This window comes from Oncorhynchus mykiss, chromosome 16 (assembly GCF_013265735.2).
Source record: "Oncorhynchus mykiss isolate Arlee chromosome 16, USDA_OmykA_1.1, whole genome shotgun sequence".
In the NCBI taxonomy this organism is placed as follows: Eukaryota; Metazoa; Chordata; class Actinopteri; order Salmoniformes; family Salmonidae; genus Oncorhynchus; species Oncorhynchus mykiss.
The window spans coordinates 27,336,464-27,360,234 of NC_048580.1; the positions used below are offsets into that span (position 1 = coordinate 27,336,464).

General features: G+C 43.5%; 1 protein-coding gene across 15 annotated transcripts in view; it reads left to right on the forward strand.

The window, feature by feature from the left end:
• LOC110491761 (elongin-B) overlaps nucleotides 1-23,128 on the forward strand; it is a 26,762-nt gene extending 3,634 nt beyond the window's left edge. For 2 of the 15 annotated variants that reach the window (XM_021565473.2, XM_036946637.1), the window contains exons 2-6: nucleotides 2,587-2,738; nucleotides 2,830-2,931; nucleotides 18,577-18,711; nucleotides 20,048-20,156; nucleotides 20,811-23,128. In XM_021565473.2, coding sequence (XP_021421148.1) covers nucleotides 18,589-18,711; nucleotides 20,048-20,156; nucleotides 20,811-20,923 — 345 coding nt within the window. In that variant the 5' untranslated portion in view covers nucleotides 2,587-2,738; nucleotides 2,830-2,931; nucleotides 18,577-18,588 and the 3' untranslated portion in view covers nucleotides 20,924-23,128. Of the gene's footprint in view, nucleotides 1-2,586; nucleotides 2,739-2,829; nucleotides 4,802-18,576; nucleotides 18,712-20,047; nucleotides 20,157-20,810 lie in introns of those variants that run through there. The other 13 variants (XM_021565474.2, XM_036946638.1, XR_005036496.1 and 10 more) reach the window with 11 other exon arrangements.
• The last annotated feature ends 643 nt before the right edge of the window (nucleotides 23,129-23,771 follow it).

The following is a 23,771-nucleotide window of genomic DNA, read 5'->3' on the forward strand; positions in this document are numbered from 1 at the left end:
ACATTGCTGCAGGGACTTGCTTCTGTTCAGCCATGAGCATTAGTGCAGTCCTGCACTGATGTTAGTTAGGCGATTAGGCCTGGCTCGCAGTCAGCGTTCCAATTCATTCCAAAGGCCTTTGATAGGGTTGAGGGCGGGTGGGTCAGATCCTTTTTTAAACTGTTGCCATAAAGTTGGAAGCACATAATTGTATAGAATGTCATTGTATGCTCTAGCATTAATATTTCCCTTCACTGGAACTAAGGGGCCAAGCCCGAACCATGATAAACAGTCCCAGGCCTTTATTCTCCCTCCACTAAACTTTACAGTTGGGATTATGAATTTGGGCAGGTAGTGTTCTCCAGATTCGTCCGTCAGACTGCCAGATGGAGAAGCGTGATTCAGCACTTCAGAGAAGGCTTTACAGCACCCCAGCTGATACTTGGCATTGCACATGGTGATCTTAGGCTTGTGTGCTGCTGTTCGGCCATGGAAACACATTTCATGAAGCTCTCAAGGTTGCTTTCAGAGGCAGTTTGGAACTTGGTAGTGAGTGTTGCAACCAAGGACAGATTGTTACGCGCTTCAGCACTCGGCAGTCCTGTTCTGTGAGCTTGTGTGGCCTACCACTTTGCTGCTTAGCGGTTGCTCCTAGGGGTTTCCACTTCAAAATAACAGCACTTATAGTTAACTGGGGCAGCTCTAGCAGGGCAGAAATGTGGTGAACTGACCTGTTGGAGAAATGGCATACATTGAACGTCACTGAGTTCTTCAGTAAGGCCATTCTACTGCCAATGTTGTCTATGGTGATTGCATGGCTGTGTGCTTGATTTTATACACCTGTCAGCAACAGGTTTGGCTGAAATAGCGGAATCCACTCATTTGAAGGGGTGTCCACATACTTTTGTGTATATACAGTGCCTTGCGAAAGTATTCGGCCCCCTTGAACTTTGCGACCTTTTGCCACATTTCAGGCTTCAAACATACAGATATAAAACTGTATTTTTTTGTGAAGAATCAACAACAAGTGGGACACAATCATGAAGTGTAACGACATTTATTAGATATTTCAAACTTTTTTAACAAATCAAAAACTGAAAAATTGGGCGTGCAAAATTATTCAGCCCCCTTAAGTTAATACTTTGTAGCGCCACCTTTTGCTGCGATTACAGCTGTAAGTCGCTTGGGGTATGTCTCTATCAGTTTTGCACATCGAGAGACTGAAATTTTTTCCCATTCCTCCTTGTAAAACAGCTCGAGCTCAGTGAGGTTGGATGGAGAGCATTTTTGAACAGCAGTTTTCAGTTCTTTCCACAGATTCTCGATTGGATTCAGGTCTGGACTTTGACTTGGCCATTCTAACACCTGGATATGTTTATTTTTGAACCATTCCATTGTAGATTTTGCTTTATGTTTTGGATCATTGTCTTCTTGGAAGACAAATCTCCGTCCAAGTCTCAGGTCTTTTGCAGACTCCATCAGGTTTTCTTCCAGAATGGTCCTGTATTTGGCTCCATCCATCTTCCCATCAATTTTAACCATCTTCCCTGTCCCTGCTGAAGAAAAGCAGGCCCAAACCATGATGCTGCCACCACCATGTTTGACAGTGGGGATGGTGTGTTCAGCTGTGTTGCTTTTACGCCAAACATAACGTTTTGCATTGTTGCCAAAAAGTTCAATTTTGGTTTCATCTGACCAGAGCACCTTCTTCCACATGTTTGGTGTGTCTCCCAGGTGGCTTGTGGCAAACTTTAAACAACACTTTTTATGGATATCTTTAAGAAATGGCTTTCTTCTTGCCACTCTTCCATAAAGGCCAGATTTGTGCAATATACGACTGATTGTTGTCCTATGGACAGAGTCTCCCACCTCAGCTGTAGATCTCTGCAGTTCATCCAGAGTGATCATGGGCCTCTTGGCTGCATCTCTGATCAGTCTTCTCCTTGTATGAGCTGAAAGTTTAGAGGGACGGCCAGGTCTTGGTGGATTTGCAGTGGTCTGATACTCCTTCCTTTTCAATATTATCGCTTGCACAGTGCTCCTTGGGATGTTTAAAGCTTGGGAAATCTTTTTGTATCCAAATCCGGCTTTAAACTTCTTCACAACAGTATCTCGGACCTGCCTGGTGTGTTCCTTGTTCTTCATGATGCTCTCTGCGCTTTTAACGGACCTCTGAGACTATCACAGTGCAGGTGCATTTATACGGAGACTTGATTACACACAGGTGGATTGTATTTATCATCATTAGTCATTTAGGTCAACATTGGATCATTCAGAGATCCTCACTGAACTTCTGGAGAGAGTTTGCTGCACTGAAAGTAAAGGGGCTGAATAATTTTGCACGCCCAATTTTTCAGTTTTTGATTTGTTAAAAAAGTTTGAAATATCCAATAAATGTCGTTCCACTTCATGATTGTGTCCCACTTGTTGTTGATTCTTCACAAAAAAATACAGTTTTATATCTTTATGTTTGAAGCCTGAAATGTGGCAAAAGGTTGCAAAGTTCAAGGGGGCCGAATACTTTCGCAAGGCACTGTATATACTGTAGATATGATTTTAGTAATCAACCTAGCTAGTAAAAGTAACTTAACCTGTGGTGTTTTTCAGATGGATGGACTGGAAACCCAGTGACAGCTGTCATTTTCTGGTGGGAAAAAGAAATGGCCCTGTAATTACCAGAAAAGGTAGCACATCCACCATGGCAGAAGAGGAAGATTCAGACTGTTGATTGGGAAACGAGAACAAACGATGATGAATGAGTATTATAAACTATATGTTTTCTGTCCAGATAAAGATGGTGATACAGCATTGAAAAAGACCTACCACTGAACAAATGTCTTTGTTTTTCAGTCCAACAGGAGTGCATCCCTCAGGCCATCCGGTGCATGGACATCCTGTGCCAGTGTGATCCAGTTGTGGAGACTCCAGTAAATCGAGCCTGTGGCCGGACAGGTCCGTAACGCATCAAATATGATACAATATTGTGTGAAACATTGAATTTGTAGATGCATCAGAATGTTGACTTTGTACCCATTTTTAAACATAAGGCGTGGCATGCAGAATGTCAGACTCACCCCACGAGAAGCAGTGCATGATCAACGCCACCCTCTGCAAGGGGATCTGCTGGGAGTGATGTACTCTCTCACTCTGGGTGTAATACATAATTTAAACGTCATAGATATAAATTCCGACTGTGCCCATGATAAAATGTAATGCGAGTTGTGAAACTATGGAGATGCATTCAGACCATCCGTTGTGATTTGAACTTATGATAACTACATTACTTTAGTTGGCTGCTTTAAGGAAAACTTGAATGTAATATAAACTATTCTAGTTTGTGAATGATCTTTATTCATTGTTCACTTCTTTTTCAACAATATCAGATAGTCAGGGATGACCGGGGCCTTCAGCAAGTAAGACACGGAGTAAGAAATCATTTGAACATCACAGAAACAGTATAAATTCCCACTGTGCCCATGATAAAGTTGACCACTACTTGCCCTCCAAGACACCTACAACACCTGATGTCACAGGAAGGTAAAAAAGATCCAAGGACAATAACCACCCGGGCCATGACCTGTTCACCCTGCTTCCATCCAGAAGGCGAGGTCAGTACAGGTGCATCGGAGCTGGGACAGAGCGATAGGAGCTGGGACAGAGCGATAGAAGCTGTTTTTCAATCTCAAGGCCATCAGATTGTTCAACAGCCACCACTATCACAGAGGGGGTCGGCTGCCTACCTTCAGACTTGATATCATTGGCTTTAATAAATAGAACACTAGTCACTTTAATAATGCTACTTTAAGCATGTGGCAGGGTAGCCTAGTGGTTAGTGTTGGACTAGTAACCGGAAGGTTGCAAGTTCAAATCCCCGAGCTGACAGGGTACAAATCTGCCGTTCTGCCCCTGAACAAGGCAGTTAACCCACTGTTCCTAGGCCGTCATTGAAAGTAAGAATTTGTTCTTAACTGACCTGCCTAGATAAAGGTTAAAAATAAATAAATGTTTACATATCTCGCATTACTCATCTCATATGTATATACTGTATCTTTCAGCATCTTAGCTGCTCTCACTGCTCATCCATATTTTATACTTACATATTCTCATCCCATTCTTTTACTAGATTGTTTGTATTAGGTTTTGTTGTGGAATTGTTAGATATAACCTGTTAGATACTGCTGTACTGTCGGCTCAAGAAGCATAAGCATTTCTCTACACTCGCAATAACATCTGCTAACCATGTGTATGTGACCAATAACATTTTATTTTACATTACTTTCATTGGCTGCTTTGAGCAAAACTTGTAATGGAACTTGTTTTGTGAGCCGTGTGTGTATGAACTATGTGAAATATTTTTGCTGAAAACAGGTACTGGCAGGAGGAGCAATATGAGTCTGCCAGTTTGTCATGTTATGGAGGCTTTGGTGGTCCACACAATGAAGCAGGTGTCCCTTCCAGTGATGTGGAGCTTGACCTTGGACCTGATGCTAGTAAGGATGGTGTTCAGAGGCTGAAATATCCTCCTTGATATAGAAATACTTCAACTTCACTGCCTCAATGGTAAGGTCCCTTGCACCATTGGGACACTTTACCTATACCACTACTGTGGTGCCCACCAGACCATCCGGTGAGGATCCCAGACCCTGTGACCCATAGCCCTGACTCCTGCACATTCATCCCTGTGGCCATTTTTAATGCATTGATGTGCTCTTCGTTATCTGTGGCCCATTGTAGGCGACACCGCATCCAATGACTGTGAACACCTTGAAATGCATTCCTTGTAAGGAATGTGCTTTATAAATAAAGTATGATTTGATTGACATTACAGCTGTAGAATATTTAATAAACTAACTTTCACATGAGGACAAGTTAAGTTTATCGATCATTTTTTAAAATTGATAACTTGGGATTTTATCACTTGACATGTCATATAGTGGGAAGGATCCTATAAATCAAGATTGTTAATGCTTGTACCACTACTAATAGATCAATAGTGTGCAAGTTTGTAGATTTGTCTCTGGTCATGAAAATAGAGGCTAATGTCTAAACAGCCCATTTTGAATGTCAATATGATTTTTAAATATTTATATTGAGTTATTACTTCGTCTGGTATCTGGGGTAAATCTGGTTAATGATTATATAATTAAATGGCTCTGTCCTTATGTTAAAAGCTGTATAGAACAAATTGTATGGCTAAAATGCACTTCTCCACATGGCAAGCCTTTATATTGGTCTTCTCCCCTTTTAATGCTATTATGCTTATCCTTAAAAATGCTATAAGGGCTGAAATAGACAAGTCGACATACTGTATAAACAATTATCTAGGCTAAGTAAAATAATCCTGTAATCTACTGCTGTGCTAACTAGTTAGCTAAAGTGTAGTCCGTGGCTAGCTAAAACAGAAGGGGGACAAATTAATGGATTGGACACAGGTCTCTGATCTTGCTGGTGAACGGTAGCTGAACGTGTCGGCTAGATATGACGTGCAGGAATTTGTGGTCTTGCTCAGGTCTTCTCTTTTGGTAATTAGCGTTTCACATATTACAAAAATTAAGAGGCGAATATATTGATACAACTCACCTTGTCTGAGAGAGATTTTAATGGTTATCAAAATGTCCCACTTGGGTAAGCCTACACGAAATAGACCTTTTTAATATGAAGTAGTTCTAAAATCCCAAACGATTGGAACCATTACCGAGTTTTACCGCTAGGTTTTATGTGTGTGTTGGACTATATTGCAACCCGAGTATGGGCGAATGGGTGTCCAGGAAAGTATTTGGCGTGTTGAAAGTGGGTGTGTCGAAGCACTTTGCTGCAATAGGTTAGGACGGTTTTCATTTAAAGTTTTTAAATCATCAATTTCTTAGCGCGCAACTACAGTACATGGAGCTACCGTACCACGAGAGTTTGGCCTTTTAAACCAGAGGATGTCTTGAGTCATATTTCACTGTTTTACACTAATTTGTAAATAGTTATAAAACTGACGATTGTTTTATTTTTTATTTATGTTTGGTGTACTCTTGTTTCATCCGTTTGTGTGCTTACTGTGACTGTAACCCTGATATTGGTTTCTTGGGATCACACCATTGCAGGACAGTAGTGCTTGTCAAGTGGGAGTGAAGGGCACTGTCCCGGTGTTGGTATTCATGACCTCCCCATTGAGTAGTGGACTGTATGTTGGCTATTTATCAAGGTGACATCTAGATAGTAATCAATATTAGTTATTAGTTATTTCTTGTGTAGGTATTCCTACTTGAAATAAAATTGTGTGAGAGAACAAAATCGCCACATTAGCTACTGCCGGCCGTGATACCAAGTAGTAAAGGACTGTCCATTTGCCATATGTAAATTCTCACCGATCATACGGGAAATGCCGCAGACTTCCCGACAGGTAAGGAAGCACCTCAAGTCGCCTGCGTATCTACTCGTCGTGCAACCAATCAGCCTCGCAAAACATTGAGTGGCAACAAATCTGCCCAGTTAGCTGATAAGCTTTCCATACACCCACTCCGTTCGACACGCCAATACTCTGGTCGCCATATTGGGCTACAGCTACCCATACTTGAAAGCTCTGCCATGTTGCAAGATAGTGACACGCTGAAATGACACTTCCTGATCTTCAAACGGGCCACTGAGAATTGTCAAATGAAACAATGGGGTGATGACATCAATGGCTTCCTCCATATTTTTTACAGAGTTAAGTGGCAAGCTAGCCAGCGTGATAGACTTGACACTTGGCTAGTATTGCCAATTATTAAAGAATGATCAAACATCTTCAGTGTAGGCAGAGCAAACTCGTTTTGGTGATTTCTGGTATATTCAAATATATCAATATATCAATATATCAATCACAGCATGTTTTTGGACTGATGCAGCTGTTTTCACCTGATTAAGTACTATACCATTGGAAATTAATGTTGAAAGTTAAATTTATATTTCAAAAACTGAAAATGATGCTGTTTCTACTTCCTGTTGACAAGACATTTTGAAAAATAGCCCAATGTCAAAACACAGTTTTAAAGTGTCCAAATCATTAACTAATATGTATCTACACAGATAGTGCATTCTGAAAGTATTCAGACCCCTTGACCTTTTCCACATTTTGTTACGTTACAACCCTATTTAAAAAATATTTGGAAATGCACACACCTGTCTATAAAAGGTCCCACTTTGTAAGGTCCCACAGCTGACAGTGCATATCAGAGCAAAAACCAAGCCATGAGATCAAAGGAATTGTCTGTAGAGCGCCGAGACAGGATTGTGTCGAGGCACATATCTGGGGAAGGGTACCAAAACATTTCTGCAGCATTGAAGGTGCCCAACACAACAGTGGGGGACCTTCGGAGCTCTATGGACAATTAGAAAGACAAGTGTGTGCCTTTCTGTATCATGTCCAATCAATTGAATTTACCACAGGTGGACTCCAATCACGTTGTAGAAATAACTCTAGGATGATCAATGAAAACAGGATGCACCTGAACTAAATTTCGAGTCTCATAGCAAAGGCTCTGAATACGTTTGTATATATGTTTTTAGCAAAACAAATCTAAAACCCTGTTTTCTCTTTGTCATTATGGGAGATTGAGCATTTTTTATTAAATCCATTTTAGAGTACGGTTGTAACGTAACAAAATGTGGAAAAAGTCAAGGGGTATGAATACTTTCCGAATGCACTGTGTGTGTGCATCCCGGAGTCGCCTCTTCACTGTTGACTTTGAGACTGGTGTTTTGCGGGTACCATTTAATGAAGCTGCCAGTTGAGGACTTGTGAGACGTTTGTTTCTCAAACTAGACACTCTAATGTACTTGTCCTCTTGCTCAGTTGTGCACCGGGGCCTTACACTCCTCTTTCTATTCTGGTTAGGGACAGTTTGTGCTGTTCTGTGAAGGGGGTAGTACACAGCGTTGTACGAGATCTTCAGTTTCTTGGCAATTTCCCGCATGGAATAGCCTTAATTTCTCAGAACAAGAATAGACTGACAAATTTCAGAACAAAGTTCTTTGTTTCTGGCCATTTCGAGCCTGTAATCGAACCCACAAATGCTGATGCTCCACATACTCAACTAGTCTAAAGAAGGACAGTTTTATTGCTTTTTCTATCAGAACCGGTTTCAGCTGTGCTAACATAATTGCAAAAGGGTTTTCTAATGATCAATTAGCCTTTTAAAATGATGAACTTGGATTAACTAACACAAAGTGCCACTGGAACACAAGAGTGATGGTTGCTGATAATGGGCCTCTGTATGTCTATTTAGATATTCCATAAATAATCAACTGTTTCCAGCTACAATAGTCATTTGCAACATTGACAATATCTAAACTGTGTTTCTGATAAATTTTATGTTATTTAAACGGGAAAAAAATGTGCTTTTCTTTAAAAAACAAGGACATTTCTAAGTGACCCCAAACCTTTCAACGGTAGTGTATATACACTGCTCAAAAAAATAAAGGGAACACTTAAACAACACAATGTAACTCCAAGTCAATCACACTTCTGTGAAATCAAACTGTCCACTTAGGAAGCAACACTGATTGACAATACATTTCACATGCTGTTGTGCAAATGGAATAGACAACAGGTAGAAATTATAGGCAATCAGCAAGACACCCCCAATAAAGGAATGGTTCTGCAGGTGGTGACCACAGACCACTTCTCAGTTCCTATGCTTCCTGGCTGATGTTTTGGTCACTTTTGAATGCTGGCAGTGCTTTCACTCTAGTGGTAGCATGAGACGGAGTCTACAACCCACACAAGTGGCTCAGGTAGTGCAGCTCATCCAGGATGGCACATCAATGCGAGCTGTGGCAAGAAGGTTTGCTGTGTCTGTCAGTGTAGTGTCCAGAGCATGGAGGCGCTACCAGGAGACAGGCCAGTGCATCAGGAGACGTGGAGGAGGCCGTAGGAGGGCAACAACCCAGCAGCAGGACCGCTAACTCCACCTTTGTGCAAGGAGGAGCACTGCCAGAGCCCTGCAAAATGACCTCCTGCAGCCACAAATGTGCATGTGTCTGCTCAAACGGTCAGAAACAGACTCCATGAGGGTGGTATGAGGGCCCGACGTCCACAGGTGGGGGTTGTGCCCAACACCGTGCAGGACGTTTGGCATTTGCCAGAGAACACCAAGATTGGCAAATTCGCCACTGGCGCCCTGTGCTCTTCACAGATGAAAGCAGGTTCACACTGAGCACGTGACAGACGTGACAGAGTCTGGAGACGCCGTGGAGAACGTTCTGCTGCCTGCAACATCCTCCAGCATGACCGGTTTGGCGGTGGGTCAGTCATGGTGTGGGGTGGCATTTCTTTGGGGGGCCATGTGCTCTCCATGTGCTCGCCAGAAGTAGCCTGACTGCCATTAGGTACCCGAGATGAGATCCTCAGACCCCTTGTGAGACCATATGCTGGTGCGGTTGGCCCTGGGTTCCTCCTAATGCAAGACAATGCTAGACCTCATGTGGCTGGAGTGTGTCAGCAGTTCCTTCAAGAGGAAGGCATTGATGCTATGGACTGGCCCGCCCGTTCCCCAGACCTGAATCCAATTGAGCACATCTGGGACATCATGTCTCGCTCCATCCACCAACGCCACGTTGCACCACAGACTGTCCAGGAGTTGGCGGATGCTTTAGTCCAGGCCACCTCATCAGGAGCATGCCCAGGCGTTGTAGGGAGGTCATACAGGGACGTGCAGGCCACACACACTACTGAGCCTCATTTTGAATTGTTTTAAGGACATTACTTCAAAGTAAGATCAGCCTGTAGTGTGGTTTTCCACTTTAATTTTGAGTGTGACTCCAAATCCAGACCTCCATGGGTTGATAAATTTGATTTCCATTGATAATTTTTGTGTGGTTTTGTTGTCAGCACATTCAACTATGTAAAGAAAAAAGTATTTAATAAGAATATTTCATTCATTCAGATCTAGGATGTGTTATTTTAGTGTTCCCTTTATTTTTTTGAGCAGTGTATATTCTAGGCCTATAGCCTAACACTCGGCCTATAGGCCTACTAGGGTTGAGTATGTGCCCGCTATTTTACAAATGTTCCATCTGTAGAAAACATCACTTTTCTCCTTGGTAACCCGGTATTTCTGGCCTAAACCGGAAGTGTCATTCAAAAGCAATCTAAATAGGCCTATGTCTGGATTTGATTAGCGCTTTAATCGAAAATTAAAGCCTGATGCTACCTGAGCCTGATGAGTCATACATTAAATACATTTAATGAGCCCAAGTCCAAAAAAGCCCAAATGATTGTGCCGTTATCCAATAGGCTACATATATAATATTTGTTGCTACTGCACATTATGCAAGACAGAAAAACATAAAAGCCCATAGATGTAGCCAGCTGTATGGTCTCTTGGGTAAATAAATTACACTTGCTCTAGTATGCTAATCTTTTTGAGTGTGAACTGTATTACTGTACTGTATTGTATCATACTGTATTATATGGAGGGGAATTACACACGTCCTGTGGTTTAAGCATTGTTGTGGACTTAGAACCAATTTTGTTGTTTCTCTATTTAAAAAAGTGTGAAACTTGAAAATCAATCCAAATCTGAAACCTATAATGGAATTAGGCCAAAAATGAAACCCATTTTATATGTTCCTGGGTTAGTTTATATATTTTGCCAAAATAAAAATGAACTACAGTAACTGCTGGCATTTCATTTTTCCCACTGTACTGAAACCGAACCGTGACCCCAAAACAACAATACATACTGAACCATGGGTTCGGCGATCCATTACATCCCTAGACCTACTGCACTAACCTCATTCCTACAGAACTGTTCTTATTTGGTTAATGTTGCATGGCATAAATCTTTTTAAGTCATGTTAAAAAAATTATTTGATTGGTAGATCTCGGCTTGCTTTTTGACTGCTAAAGTAATCTTGACTCAGAAAAGGTTGGTGACTGTAATGAACACGATGGTATACAGAGAGCTGGTTTCAAGCGCAGGGCGCAGAAGGTGTTTATTTGTAAAGGACCACAGGAGGAGGCAGGTAGTTGGGTCCAGGGGCAGGCAGAAGGTCATACACAGGGGTCCAAAAAAGACGACAGTACAGGCAGGGAAAAGGCTAGTAACGTCATCCGGGAGATCAGGCAATAGGTTGATAACAGAAAATCTGATAGGCTAATGTACAGGCAGGGAATAGGGAAAAGGCATCGTTAGTGAGGAAGGCAAAAACTATCATACAAGGGAGGATTAAATTACTGGGGGAAAACAGAGCTCCATTGCCATCGATAAACACACAGTTTCATCAGCAGTCCGGGTGGCTGGTCTCAGACGTTCACGCAGGTGAAGAAGCTAGATTTGGAGGTCCTGGGCTGGCATGGTTACATGTGGTTTGCGGTTGTGAGGCCGGTTGGACCTACTGCCAAATTCTCTAAAATGACGTTGGAGGCGGCTTATGGTAGAGAAATGAACATTCAATTCTCTGGCAACAGCTCTGGTGGACATTTCTGCAGTCAGCATGCCAATTGCACGCACCCTTAAAACTTGAGACATTTGTGGTATTGTGTTGTGTCACAAAACTGCACATTTTATAGTAGCCTTTTTTATTGTCCCCAGCACAAGGTGCACCTGTTTAATGATCATACTGTTTAATCAGCTTCTTTTTGTTGTTGTTGAATATTACATTTTTGCATTTTCCAATTAAGAACATTCAAAACTAAAATGAGAAGACAGACAACAATATAACAACGTTATAATAGCATTAAAGACAACAAACACAAATTTAAATGCAAAAAATATATATTAAAAGAAGAGACATGTTCACCTTTAGTAGGCTACATATTATACATTAAGTGTGAAACATTACATGAGGATTATACAGAGATGCAATCAATGTGATGTAAAGGGAAGCTCTCCATAAAATCCATAAAGGTCGTTGTCAAATTCTGTAAAATGCCTCTGACTTATTCTTCAAGCACTAAGTACATTTCTCCAGTGGGATACAACTATTAACTTCAGATAGCACATTGCAACTGGCAGGGGGGTATCTGATATCCATTTCAAGGCAATACATTTCTTAGCAGCAATCACTTGCTAAATTTCTGTAAGCTTTATAGTATGACTTTGCCTAAGATTGGAATTAGTAAAGTTACCCAGTAGACAGACTTCAGGGTCTGAAGGGAATGCAGCCCCATGAATTGAGTATATGGTATCACATACCCCTTGCCAGAAATTGTGTAGTTTTGAACACTGCCAAGTGGAATGGAGGAATGTTCCTTCATCTGAGCCACATCTAAAACATAGGGAGGAGATACCAGGATTGAACTTGTGCAATCTAGATGGGGTGACATAGAGCGGATGGAGGAAATTAAACTGGATCTGTCTGTATCTGGAGTTCAATGTGGATGTAACACCTTCCCTGCATAGGTCACTCCATAGTCCCTCTTCAAGATTAAGACCCATATCTTTTCCCATCTAAGATGTTTATCTAGCTCAGCCAGTGGTAATCCTGACATGAGAGCATCGTAAACACAGGAAATGGCAACTGCTCAGCATCCGACCGTAAGGCGCAACAGAGGGAAGTGCGTACAGCCCAGTACATCACTCGGGCCAAGCTTCCTGCCATCCAGGACCTACTTATTAGGCGGTGTCAGAGGAAGGCCCAAAAAATTGTCAAAGACTCCAGTCACCCAAGTCATAAACTGTTCTATCTGCTATCACATGGCAAGCGGTACCAGAGCGCCAAGTCTAGGTCCAAAAGGCTCCTTAACAGCTTCTACCCCCAAGCCATAAGACTGCTGAACAGCTAATCAAATGGCCACCCGGACTATTTGCATAACCCCATTGTTTTTACACTGCTGCTACTCACTGTTTATTATCTATGCATAGTCACTTTACCCCTACCTTCATGTACAAATTACCTCGACTAACCTGTACCTCCACACATTGACTCGGTGACCGTAATTAAAGGTCAGTTTGTCCATGCTAACCCTAGGAGTTTTGCCGTGCCAGATAAACCATCTGGTCAGCTTGTCGAGAGAGTAAAAAAATGCTGCAAGCACAGGGATTGGGGAGAGATTGAAATCTGGGCAGAACATTCGTTTTAATTACATGAATTCTACCCAGTGGAGTGAGAGGCAAGTCAATCCATTTACACATGTCACCCGCCACCTTTTGCAACAAGCCGGACAGATTGAGTTTATAGAGGTTCTTCAGGTTATTATGTGAAGCCCATAGGCGACCATCTAAAATAAATCTTATGCTTGATGGTCAAAGACAGACAACGGTAAGATTTCGCTTATATAAAACACAGTTCTCAATCATTGGTCATTAACATGAGAGCCACTAGAGCCACCTTTTTCAGCAATTACAGCTGCAAGTCTCTTGGGGTATGTCTCTATAAGCTTGGCACATCTAGCCATTGGGATTTTTGCCCATTCTTCAAGGCAAAACTGCTCCAGCTCCTTCAAGTTGGATGGGTTCCACTTGTGTAACAGCAATCTTTAAGTCATACCACAGATTCTCAATTGGATTAAGGTCTGGGCTTTGACTAGGCCATTCCAAGACATTTAAATGTTTCCCCTTAAACCACTCGAATGTTGCTTTAGCAGTATGCTTAGGGTCATTGTCCTGTTGGAAGATGAACCTCTGTCCCAGTCTCAAATCTCTGGAAGACTGAAACAGGTTTCCCTCAATAATTTCTCTGTATTTAACACCATCCATCACTCCCTCAATTCTGACCAGTTTCCCAGTCCCTTTTGATGAAAAACACCCCCACAGCATGATGCTGCCACCACCATGCTTCACTGTGGGGATGGTGTTCTCAGGGTGATGAGAGGTGTTGGGTTTGTGCCAGACAGCGTTTTCCTTGATGGCCAAAAAGCTCAATTTTAGTCTCATCTGACCAGAGTACCTTCTTCCATGTGTTTGTGGAGTCTCTCACATGCCTTTTGGCGAACACCAAACATGTTTGATTATTTTTGTCTTTAAGCAGTGGCTTTTTACTGGCCACTCTTCCGTAAAGCCCAGCTCTGTGGAGTGTGGTTGTCACGTTCTGACCTCTATTTTCTTTGTTTTGTATGTAGTTAGTATGGTCAGGGCGTGAGTTGGGTGGGCAGTCTATGTTTGTTTTTCTATGATTTGGGTATGTCTATGTTTCGGCCTAGTATGGTTCTCAATCAGAGGCAGGTGTCATTAGTTGTCTCTGATTGAGAATCATACTTAGGTAGCCTGGGTGTCACTGTGTGTTTGTGGGTGATTGTTCCTGTCTCTGTGTTTGCACCAGATAGGACTGTTTTGCGTTTTCACATTTCTTGTTTTTGTTAGTTTGTTCATGTGAAGTGATTTATTAAAACATGAATAACCACCACGCTGCGCTTTGGTCCACCTCTCGTTCAGATGAAGAAAACCATTACAGAATCACCCACCCCAACAGGACCAAGCGGCGTGGTAACGGGCAACGGCAAGAGGAGCAGCAGGAGAAGCAACAGAGGCAGCAGCAACAGGAGCAGCAGCAGCAGCAGTGGGAGAGGCTGCACTATTTGGAGAAATGGACATGGGAGGAAGATTTGGATGGTAAAGGACCCTGGGCTCAGCCAGGAGAATATCGCCGCCCCAAGGAAGAACGGGAGGCGGCGAAAGCGGAAAGGCGCCGGTATGAGGAGGCAGCGCGGCGTCGTGGATGGAAGCCTGAGAGTCAGCCCCAAAAATGTATTGGGGGGGGGCTAACAGGGAGTATGGCTACGCCAGGTAGGAGACCTGAGCCAACTTCCTGTGGTTACCGGGGGGCTAGAGAGACCGGGCAGGCACCGTGTTATGCTGTGGAGCGCACGGTGTCCCCAGTGCGGGTGCACAGCCCGGTGCGGTACATTCCAGCTCCGCGTATCGGCCGGGCTAGAGTGGGCATCGAGCCAAGTGCCATGAAGCCGGCTCTACGCATCTGGTCTCCAGTGCGTCTCCTTGGGCCGGCTTACATGGCACCAGCCTTGCGCACGGTGTCCCCGGTTCGCCTGCATAGCCCAGTGCGGGCTATTCCACCTCGCCGCACTGGCAGGGTGACCGGGACCATTCAACCGGGTAAGGTTGGGCAGGCTCGGTGCTCAAGAGCTCCAGTTCGCCTGCACGGCCCGGTCTATCCGTCACCACCTCCACGCACCAGCCCTCCGGTGGCAGCCCCCCGTACCAGGCTGTCTCTCCGGCCCATCCTTACAGGGGCTCCCTCCTCTCCAGCGCTGCCGGAGTCTCCCGCCTCTCCGGCGCTACCAGAGCCTTCCTCCTGTCCAGCGCTGCCGGAGTCTCCCGCCTGTTCGGCGCTACGAGAGCTACTCAGTCCGGCGCTTCCAGAGCCTTCCTCCTCTCCAGCGCCGCCAGTGCCGCCCGTCTGCCAGGAGCCGCCAGTGCCGCCCGTCTGCCAGGGGCCGCCAGTGCCGCCCGTCAGCCAGGGGCCGCCAGTGCCGCCCGTCAGCCAGGGGCCGCCAGTGCCGCCAGTCAGCCAGGGGCCGCCAGTGCCGCCAGTCAGCCAGGGGCCGCCAGTGCCGCCAGTCAGCCAGGGGCCGCCAGTGCCGCCAGTCAGCCAGGGGCCGCCAGTGCCGCCAGTCAGCCAGGGGCCGCCAGTGCCGCCAGTCAGCCAGGGGCCGCCAGTGCCGCCAGTCAGCCAGGGGCCGCCAGTGCTGCCAGTCAGCCAGGGGCCGCCAGTGCTGCCAGTCAGCCAGGGGCCGCCAGTAAGCCAGGGGCCACCAGTGCCGCCAGTCAGCCAGGGGCCGCCAGTGCCGCCAGTCAGCCAGGGGCCGCCAGTAAGCCAGGTGCCGCCAGTCAGCCAGGGGCCGCCAGTAAGCCAGGGGCCGCCAGTGCCGCCAGTCAGCCAGGGGCCGCCCGAGCAGCTGCCCCTCTGTCCCGAGCTGCTATCGCCCCTCTGTCCCGAGCTGCTGCCGCCCCTCTGTCCCGAGCAGCTGCCGCCCCTCTGTCCCGAGCTGCTGCCGCCCCTCTGTCCCGAGCTGCTGCCGTCCCTCTGTCCCGAGCTGCTATCGCCCCTCTGTCCCAAGCTGCTGCCGCCCCTCTGTCCCGAGCAGCTGCTCCTCTGTCCCGAGCAGTTGTCCCTCTGTCCCGAGCAGCTGCTTCACCTCTGTCCCGAGCTGCCCCTCTGTCCCAAGCAGCCCCTCTGTCCAGTGGGGTCATTGAGAAGGGTGGCCATGGTGAGAAAGCCACGGAGGCGGACAATAAGGCGGACTAAGACAATGGTGAAGTGGGGTCCGCGTCCCGCGCCAGAGCCGCCATCGCGGACAGACGCCCACCCAGACCCTCCCCTATAGGTCAAGGTTTTGCGGCCGGAGTCCGCACCTTTGGGGGGGGGGGGTACTGTCACGTTCTGACCTCTATTTCCTTTGTTTTGTATGTAGTTAGTATGGTCAGGGCGTGAGTTGGGTGGGCAGTCTATGTTTGTTTTTCTATGATTTGGGTATGTCTATGTTTCGGCCTAGTATGGTTCTCAATCAGAGGCAGGTGTCATTAGTTGTCTCTGATTGAGAATCATACTTAGGTAGCCTGGGTGTCACTGTGTGTTTGTGGGTGATTGTTCCTGTCTCTGTGTTTGCACCAGATAGGACTGTTTTGCGTTTTCACATTTCTTGTTTTTGTTAGTTTGTTCATGTGAAGTGATTTATTAAAACATGAATAACCACCACGCTGCGCTTTGGTCCGCCTCTCGTTCAGATGAAGAAAACCATTACAGTGGTCCTATGGACAGATACTCCAATCTCCTCGGTGGAGCTTTGCAGCTCCTTCAGGATTATCTTTGGTCTCTTTGTTGCCTTTATTATTAATGCCCTCCTTGCCGGGTCCGTGAGTTTTGGTGGGCCGCCCTCTTATGGCAGGTGTGTTGTGGTGCCATATTCTTTAAATGTTTTAATAATGGATTTGATTGTGCTCCGTGGGATGTTCAAAGTTTCTGATATTTTTTTTATAACCCAACACTGATCTGTACTTCTCCACAACTTTGTCCTTGACCTGTTTGGAGAGCTCCTTGGTCTTCATGGTGCCCCTTGCATAGTGGTGTTCCTTTCAGAACAGGTGTATATATACTGAGGTCATGTGACACTTAGATTGCACACAGGTGGACTTTATTGAACTAATTATGTGACTTCTGAAGGTAATTGGTTGCACCATATCTTATTTAGGGGCTTCATAGCAAAGTCATTTTTATAATTTCACATCACCAATTTTGACTATTTTGTGTATTTCCATTACATGACATCCAAATAAAAATCTATTTAAAATACAGGTTGTAATGAAACAAAATAGGAATAACGCCAAGAGAGATTAATCCTTTTGCAAGGCACTGTAAAAGCAAGTTTACAAACCGTGCCTAAACCGAACGATTCCAAAACACAAAAGACATATGGCTATTCGACCCTATCAAAGGCTTTTTCGGTGTTGAGGGAGACTGCAACACTAGGTATTTTGTTTTTGTTAGCAAGGTGAATTATACCAAATAACCTTCTGAGATTATTGGAGGACGATCAATTAATTATGAAGAGTCTGATCTGTCTGATCTTTGTTTCTGGACATTTTGAGCCTGTAATAGAACCCGCTAATGCTCCAGATACTCAACTAGTCTAAGGAAAACCAGTTGTATTGCTTCTTTAATCAGGACAACAGTTCTCAGCTGTGCTAACATAATTACAAAAGGCTTTTCTAATGATCAATTAGCCTTTTAAAATGATAAACTTGGATTAGCTAACACAACGTGCCATTGGAACACAAGAGTGATGGTTGCTGATAGTGGGCCACTGTACACCTATGTAGATATTCCATAAAAAAAAGTATCAGTTCCCAGCTACAATAGTCATTTACAACATTAACAATGCCTACACTGTATTTCTGACCAATTTTATGTTATTTTAATGGACAATTATATATTTTTTTTAATCAAAAACATGGAAATATCTAAGTGACCCAAATCTTTTAACCGTAGTGTATATACAGTACCATTCAAAAGTTTGGACACACCTACTCATTCAAGGGACCTCAAAGTGAAGGAAAAGCAGCCAACAAGTGCTCAGCATATGTGGGAACTCCTTCAAGACTGTTGGAAAAACATTCCAGGTGAAGCTTGTTGAGAGAATGCAAAGAGTGTGCAAAGCTGTCAAGGCAAAGGGTGGCTACTTTGGAGAATCTAAAATCTAAAATATATTTTGATTTGTTTAACACTTTTTTTACTTATCTATTTTCTACTTAACACTTAATTTGTCAGCCTAAAATGTATTTTATGGGCTGTATCATGTATCATGAGTCATAATTGGGTCACTCATAATGCTGAAATAACTCTCTCCAGGCTTACTAAATGCTAACCTGTTGATGTGCACTGTATTTGTGTGTATACTTAACCAACACCTTCTCCTGTGGTGTATTCATTACTCAGAGTCTGTTGCAAAACATGCTGTCTGTTGCAAAACGTTTTGCAACAGAAACCGTTTACTCCAAACATTTCTTTTTTAATTGGACAAATTCAGGTAGGTCCCTCACAGTTTCATTCCGTTTGCTCTGTTTGCTTCCGTTTGTCTCGTAAACGGTAAACGGTAAACGGTAAACGGTTTGCATTGCAAGATGTAATTAATAATTAATTAATACACCCCTATTATTTCCTCTCTCTCAGGATGTGTTCCTTATGATCCGGCGTCAGAAGACCACCATTTTCACAGATGCCAAAGAGTCCACCACCGTCTACGAGCTGAAGCGCATTGTAGAGGGAATTCTCAAGAGAGAGCCTGAGGAACAGAGGCTCTTCAAGGTATCACAGGTTCTACCTTAGTAGTGAGTTGGGTTGAGGTGGAGTTACGCGATTATTAATACACTACACCTGCTCGTCCAACATCTCATTCCAAAATCATGGACATTAATATGGAGTTGGTCCCCCCTTTACTGCTATAACAGCCTCCACTCTTCTGGGAAGGCTTTCCACTAGATGTTGGAACATTGCTGCAGGGACTTGCTTCAATTGAGCCTCTTGAACATTAGTGAGGTCGGACACTGATGTTGGGCGATTAGGCCAGGCTCGCAGTTGGCATTCCAATTTATCCCAAAGGTGTACAATGGGGTTTAGGTCAGGGCTCTGTAGGCAGTGGTGTAAAGTATTTCAGTAAAAGTTATTTAAAATACTACTCAAGTAGTTTTTTTGGGTATCTGTACTTTACTTCACTATTTATATTTTTGACTACTTTTACTTCACTACATTCTGAAAGAAAATAATGTACTTTATACTCCACACATTTTCCCTGACACCCAAAAGTATTCATTCCATTTTGAATGGCTAGCAGGACAAGAAAATTGTCATATTCATATACTTATCAAGAGAACATCCCTGGTCATCCCTATTGCCTCTGATCTGGCATTGCGCACAAATTGTTTGTCGGGAGCTTCATGAAAAGCATTTTCATTTCATGAAGCTCCCGGCAAAAATGATTGTACTGACGTTGCTTCCAGAGGCAGTTTGGAACACGGTAGTCAGTGTTGCAACCAAGGAAAGGCGATTTTTATGCTCTACACGTTACAGCACTCGGCGGTCCCGTTCTGTGAGCTTGTGTGGCCTACCACTTATTGGCTGAGCCGTTGTTGCTCCTAGACGTTTCCACTTCACAATAACAGCACTTACATTTGACAAGGGCAGCTCCAGCAGGGCAGAAATTTGACGAATTGACTTGTTGGAAAGGTGGCATCCTATGATGGTGCTATGTTGAAAGTCACTGAGCTCTTTAGTATGGTCCATTCTACTGCCAATGTTTGTCTATGGAGATTGCATGGCTGTGTGCTTGATTTTATACACATGTCAGCAATGGGTGTGGCTGAAATAGTCGAATCCACAAATTTTGGCCATGTAATGTGTTTTTGTTAGCTATATTATTTTTCAAGAGGGATCTCCATCTCACCAGAAAGTTAACTTCTTTAACTTATATCAAATGTGAGCTAGCCTCAGTTTAAACAGTCAAGTAAATGTAAAAAAAAAAAAAAAATCTGCTTTTGGGTCCGCCACCAACAGTGTCAGATTTAGTCGTCACTTTACAACATAATTTAGTGTCTCATGAATTTCAGAAACATTAGCAAATATAATCATCTCTTTCTTTCCCCAGGATGACCAGTTGCTAGAAGACAGTAAAACTCTTGGCGATTGCGGCTTCACCAACCAGACTGCAAGACCTCAGGCCCCAGGCACTGTTGGACTGGCTTTCCGAATGGGTGGTACATTCATTTACACTAACTACTCCTCCAGCTACTTTACTGTCACCAGTCCCAGTGTAGTCCCCCTCTATTGGATTTGGATTAGTTATGCAAGATTTGAGAGCTTCAGGCTCCTCTAATTTTTAAATATTCTTATCTAACAAGGTACAGGCTTACAGGGTGCGTTTAAAAAACAGCAACTCGATTGTTTATAATGAGAGCAGTACGTTTGGGGAGGGGCTAGGATTTTGTTGTGCTGTCCTTCAGGAAAGTTGGGGACGTTAAGGATCTTCCAATTGAAAACTAAGATTAGATATAGACAGGTGTGCTTTGACTGTTTGATTAGTCAGTTGACCAGTGAATGAACTTTTTTTTTTTTTTACCTTTATTTAACCAGGCAAGTCAGTTAAGAACAAATTCTTATTTTCAATGACGGCCTAGGAACAGTGGGTTAACTGCCTGTTCAGGGGCAGAACAACAAATGTGTACCTTGTCAGCTCGGGGGTTTGAACTTGCAACCTTCCGGTTACTAGTCCAACGCTAGTCCAACACAGGCTACCCTGTCGCCCAGCTACTACTGACCACTGTTTCAGTCTGTTGTCCTCTGTTGTCCTCAGTAGGCTGTAATGTTAGTACGCTGTGTTATTGAGCCCCCTTTCTTTCTCCCCTCTTCAGATGAGATGTTTGAGCAGCTGCAGGTGGGGGCATTCTCCAGCCCTCCAGAGCTCCCTGACGTCATGAAACCCCAAGACTCTGGCAGCACTGCCAACGAACAGACTGTGCAGTGATGGAGGGAGGCATGGAGGGATCGGGGATGGGAGAGGGCTGTCTACAAAAACAGCCAAGGAGGTATATAGGTGGCAGGGTAGAGGATATGTACCATCATTTTGGGTTAAGATGGGATGGGGCATGTGTAACCAAACCAGGTTACTACCAACCACCTTCACCTTAACCGAACACTCCTGGATCCCTGTGAATGCTTTGCAAACAGCAGTTACTTTATGATAAGAACCCCCCCTTCCTTGCTCCCCAGCCTTCTTGTCAGGTGTACCATTCTGTTCAAACACTTTGGGAATGAGTCTGACACATGGGTGTCAGGCTCAAATGCTCTCATTTGAATGAATAACTCTGTGTTGGTTTTGAGTGTGACTCTGTGTGTGTGTGTGCAGGGTGTGAAATTAACTTTTTGGTCCACCAGACGTAGTGGTTGGTGGATGCCCGAATTTTACCAGCCACTCACATTTTTCACCAGCCACATTTCCCCCTGAAAAAATGTAAATCACAGAAAAGACTGTACCCCATCATGCTTTCACCACTGTAGCGTTGAGATTCTATTTTCCAGAGTTGACACGCATATTCACACTTAAATGTTTTTTTTTTACATGTGGGCTTTGGATTTAGAAAAGAAAAATGCACTCAAATGCTCTGTATGACCACCCGCCAATGTGTCTGGTAAGAATAGACATTATTCCAGGCAATGCCAAACTACCAGCATGTGGTTGGTGTTAATTTACCACCCTGTATAAGTGTTAGATAATTATTGTTCTTACTATTACTGTTCTTAAAGGAAAAATCTACCCAAAACCGCTAATTCTTATAATTTACAGTGTTAAAAGAACACTATGTGAGAACAATATTTTAAATGTTGTCGTTATAATAAGGTTGGTAGCAAGAGGTGGAAATCGTTGTGGAAATCTGTTGCAGCTCAAGTCGACTACAAAACCCCCAATGGAATGGTCTCTATGGGCTGGCTAGTTAGTTATCTGTAAATTCGCCTAAAGAAACTGCACTATCAATTTAGGAGTCTACAATATCACCATGTTCAACATGCAGATCGATGTGCCTCACAGAGGTCTGACATTCGCAACGGCACCATGCAATACTCCCTGGACTGAAGAGGCAGACAAATATGAGAAATGTGCTGGACCCTCTGAAATTACACATTTCTCGAGGTAGGATTTTTGCTAAATTATGATCAGTGGTTAATTTAAGAGAAGACTACCCCTTGTGTTATGACATCGGGAAGTATTGAAATCTGACGTATGATAGATGTTTTCGCGATCTGAAAGTCATATTCCTATTAACTTCCAGTGTAATGAGAGCGGCTTTATTGCAATGCTATGTCTTACCGGCCAAATTCCTGCCTGCTTGAACGGAAATAGCTCAGATACACAAGATAACATGAAAAGACCCTGGTAATCGATAGAACATCGCTCAGAGATGCACAAAAACATTCAAAATGGGTGAAACTTTCCTTTAAAATGGCAAAGTAGCATTTGTGTGTAACAAACAATGTACTGGAAAAAAATGTGCATGGGTTAGGAGTCAAACGTTAAAACGTGCAAACATGCATGAGAGAATCCCATTGTAAAGAACAAGAAAAAAGACTAACGCTAAAATCTCCACCATTTTATAGTCTTTCATCATAAATTATCTTCGTGTTCCCCAGTTCTCTTCTCTGGGCTACATTCAAAATAGTCGTGGATGTTGTGGAACGGTTGCAGATAGAATTGTCATGAATAGATCTGACGTGATGGCTTATTTTACACAAAGAGCACCATGTTTGTTCCACATCATATATTCTTATCTGAACACACAGTTCCAGTGTGCTTTTCTGAATAGATTTCTTTTCACACTTAGACCTGGAAGGAAAACTCATTTACACTGTAAGGTAAATGCTGTTCTACTTCATTATAGCATCGTTATAGTTTATTTGATGTAATGTGGAAATTCTTACATTTTCAGCCCCTTCACTCTTGTTTGTTTGCACTGAGACCAAATGCTTGGAACTCCTGGACTAAGCAGGAGAACCGGTTGGTTGAGGACATCTTTTTGTGACATTTAAAGCAAAACTTGGCAAAAGATGTTATCAGCATTGGACTGGTCTTTGGGGTGGCCTGCCATACATCAGGTCATGTGACATCAGTTTCCGCCCCAAATGAAAAAACATAGACTGTAACTGTGAGCTTAAATAAACATTTGTTTATTTTCTATTCAATTGTCAGTATTTCAATGTTTATATAACTTACTAGTGGCATACCTAATACATGACTAACATTTAGTTGAGGAATGTCATTGTAAACCATAGTCAGTCATGCTCATTGCTTAGTCAATTCAGAATTGAAATATTGCTTTTTCAATGTTTTTGGTCACATCCACTATTGAGGAGAGGAGTGAAATTCTCAGTTCTGTAGCAACAATTCCCGTACTTATTCCTTGTGAATGAAGCTTGACATCTCTAACCAGGTGTGTTTCTAGATTAGATTAAATGTGTGTAACTGTCACAATTTTTTATCCTGGCAGACACGATGTGAAGGACACCAATTGAAATAGATAGTGCAAATGCTCAACAACACCACTTCACAGCTACATCATTACCGTTAGTTTGGCGCTTGCCAAAAATCTCAAATGTTCTATCCCAAATATGGACTAGGAATGTAAAAAGTGACCTCATTTGTCGGGGAAATGGGGGGGTTGTAACAAGTGGTGTATATAAAACCTGGATTGCTAATACTATGTATTTGCCAATGAGAGGTTTTGAAGGCACCGGTCGGCCATATTGGCACTCCCCAGAAGAAGGAATTCTCCATTATTTAAATAAAATGGACAAAATAACATGTATTTAAGTAAAACATA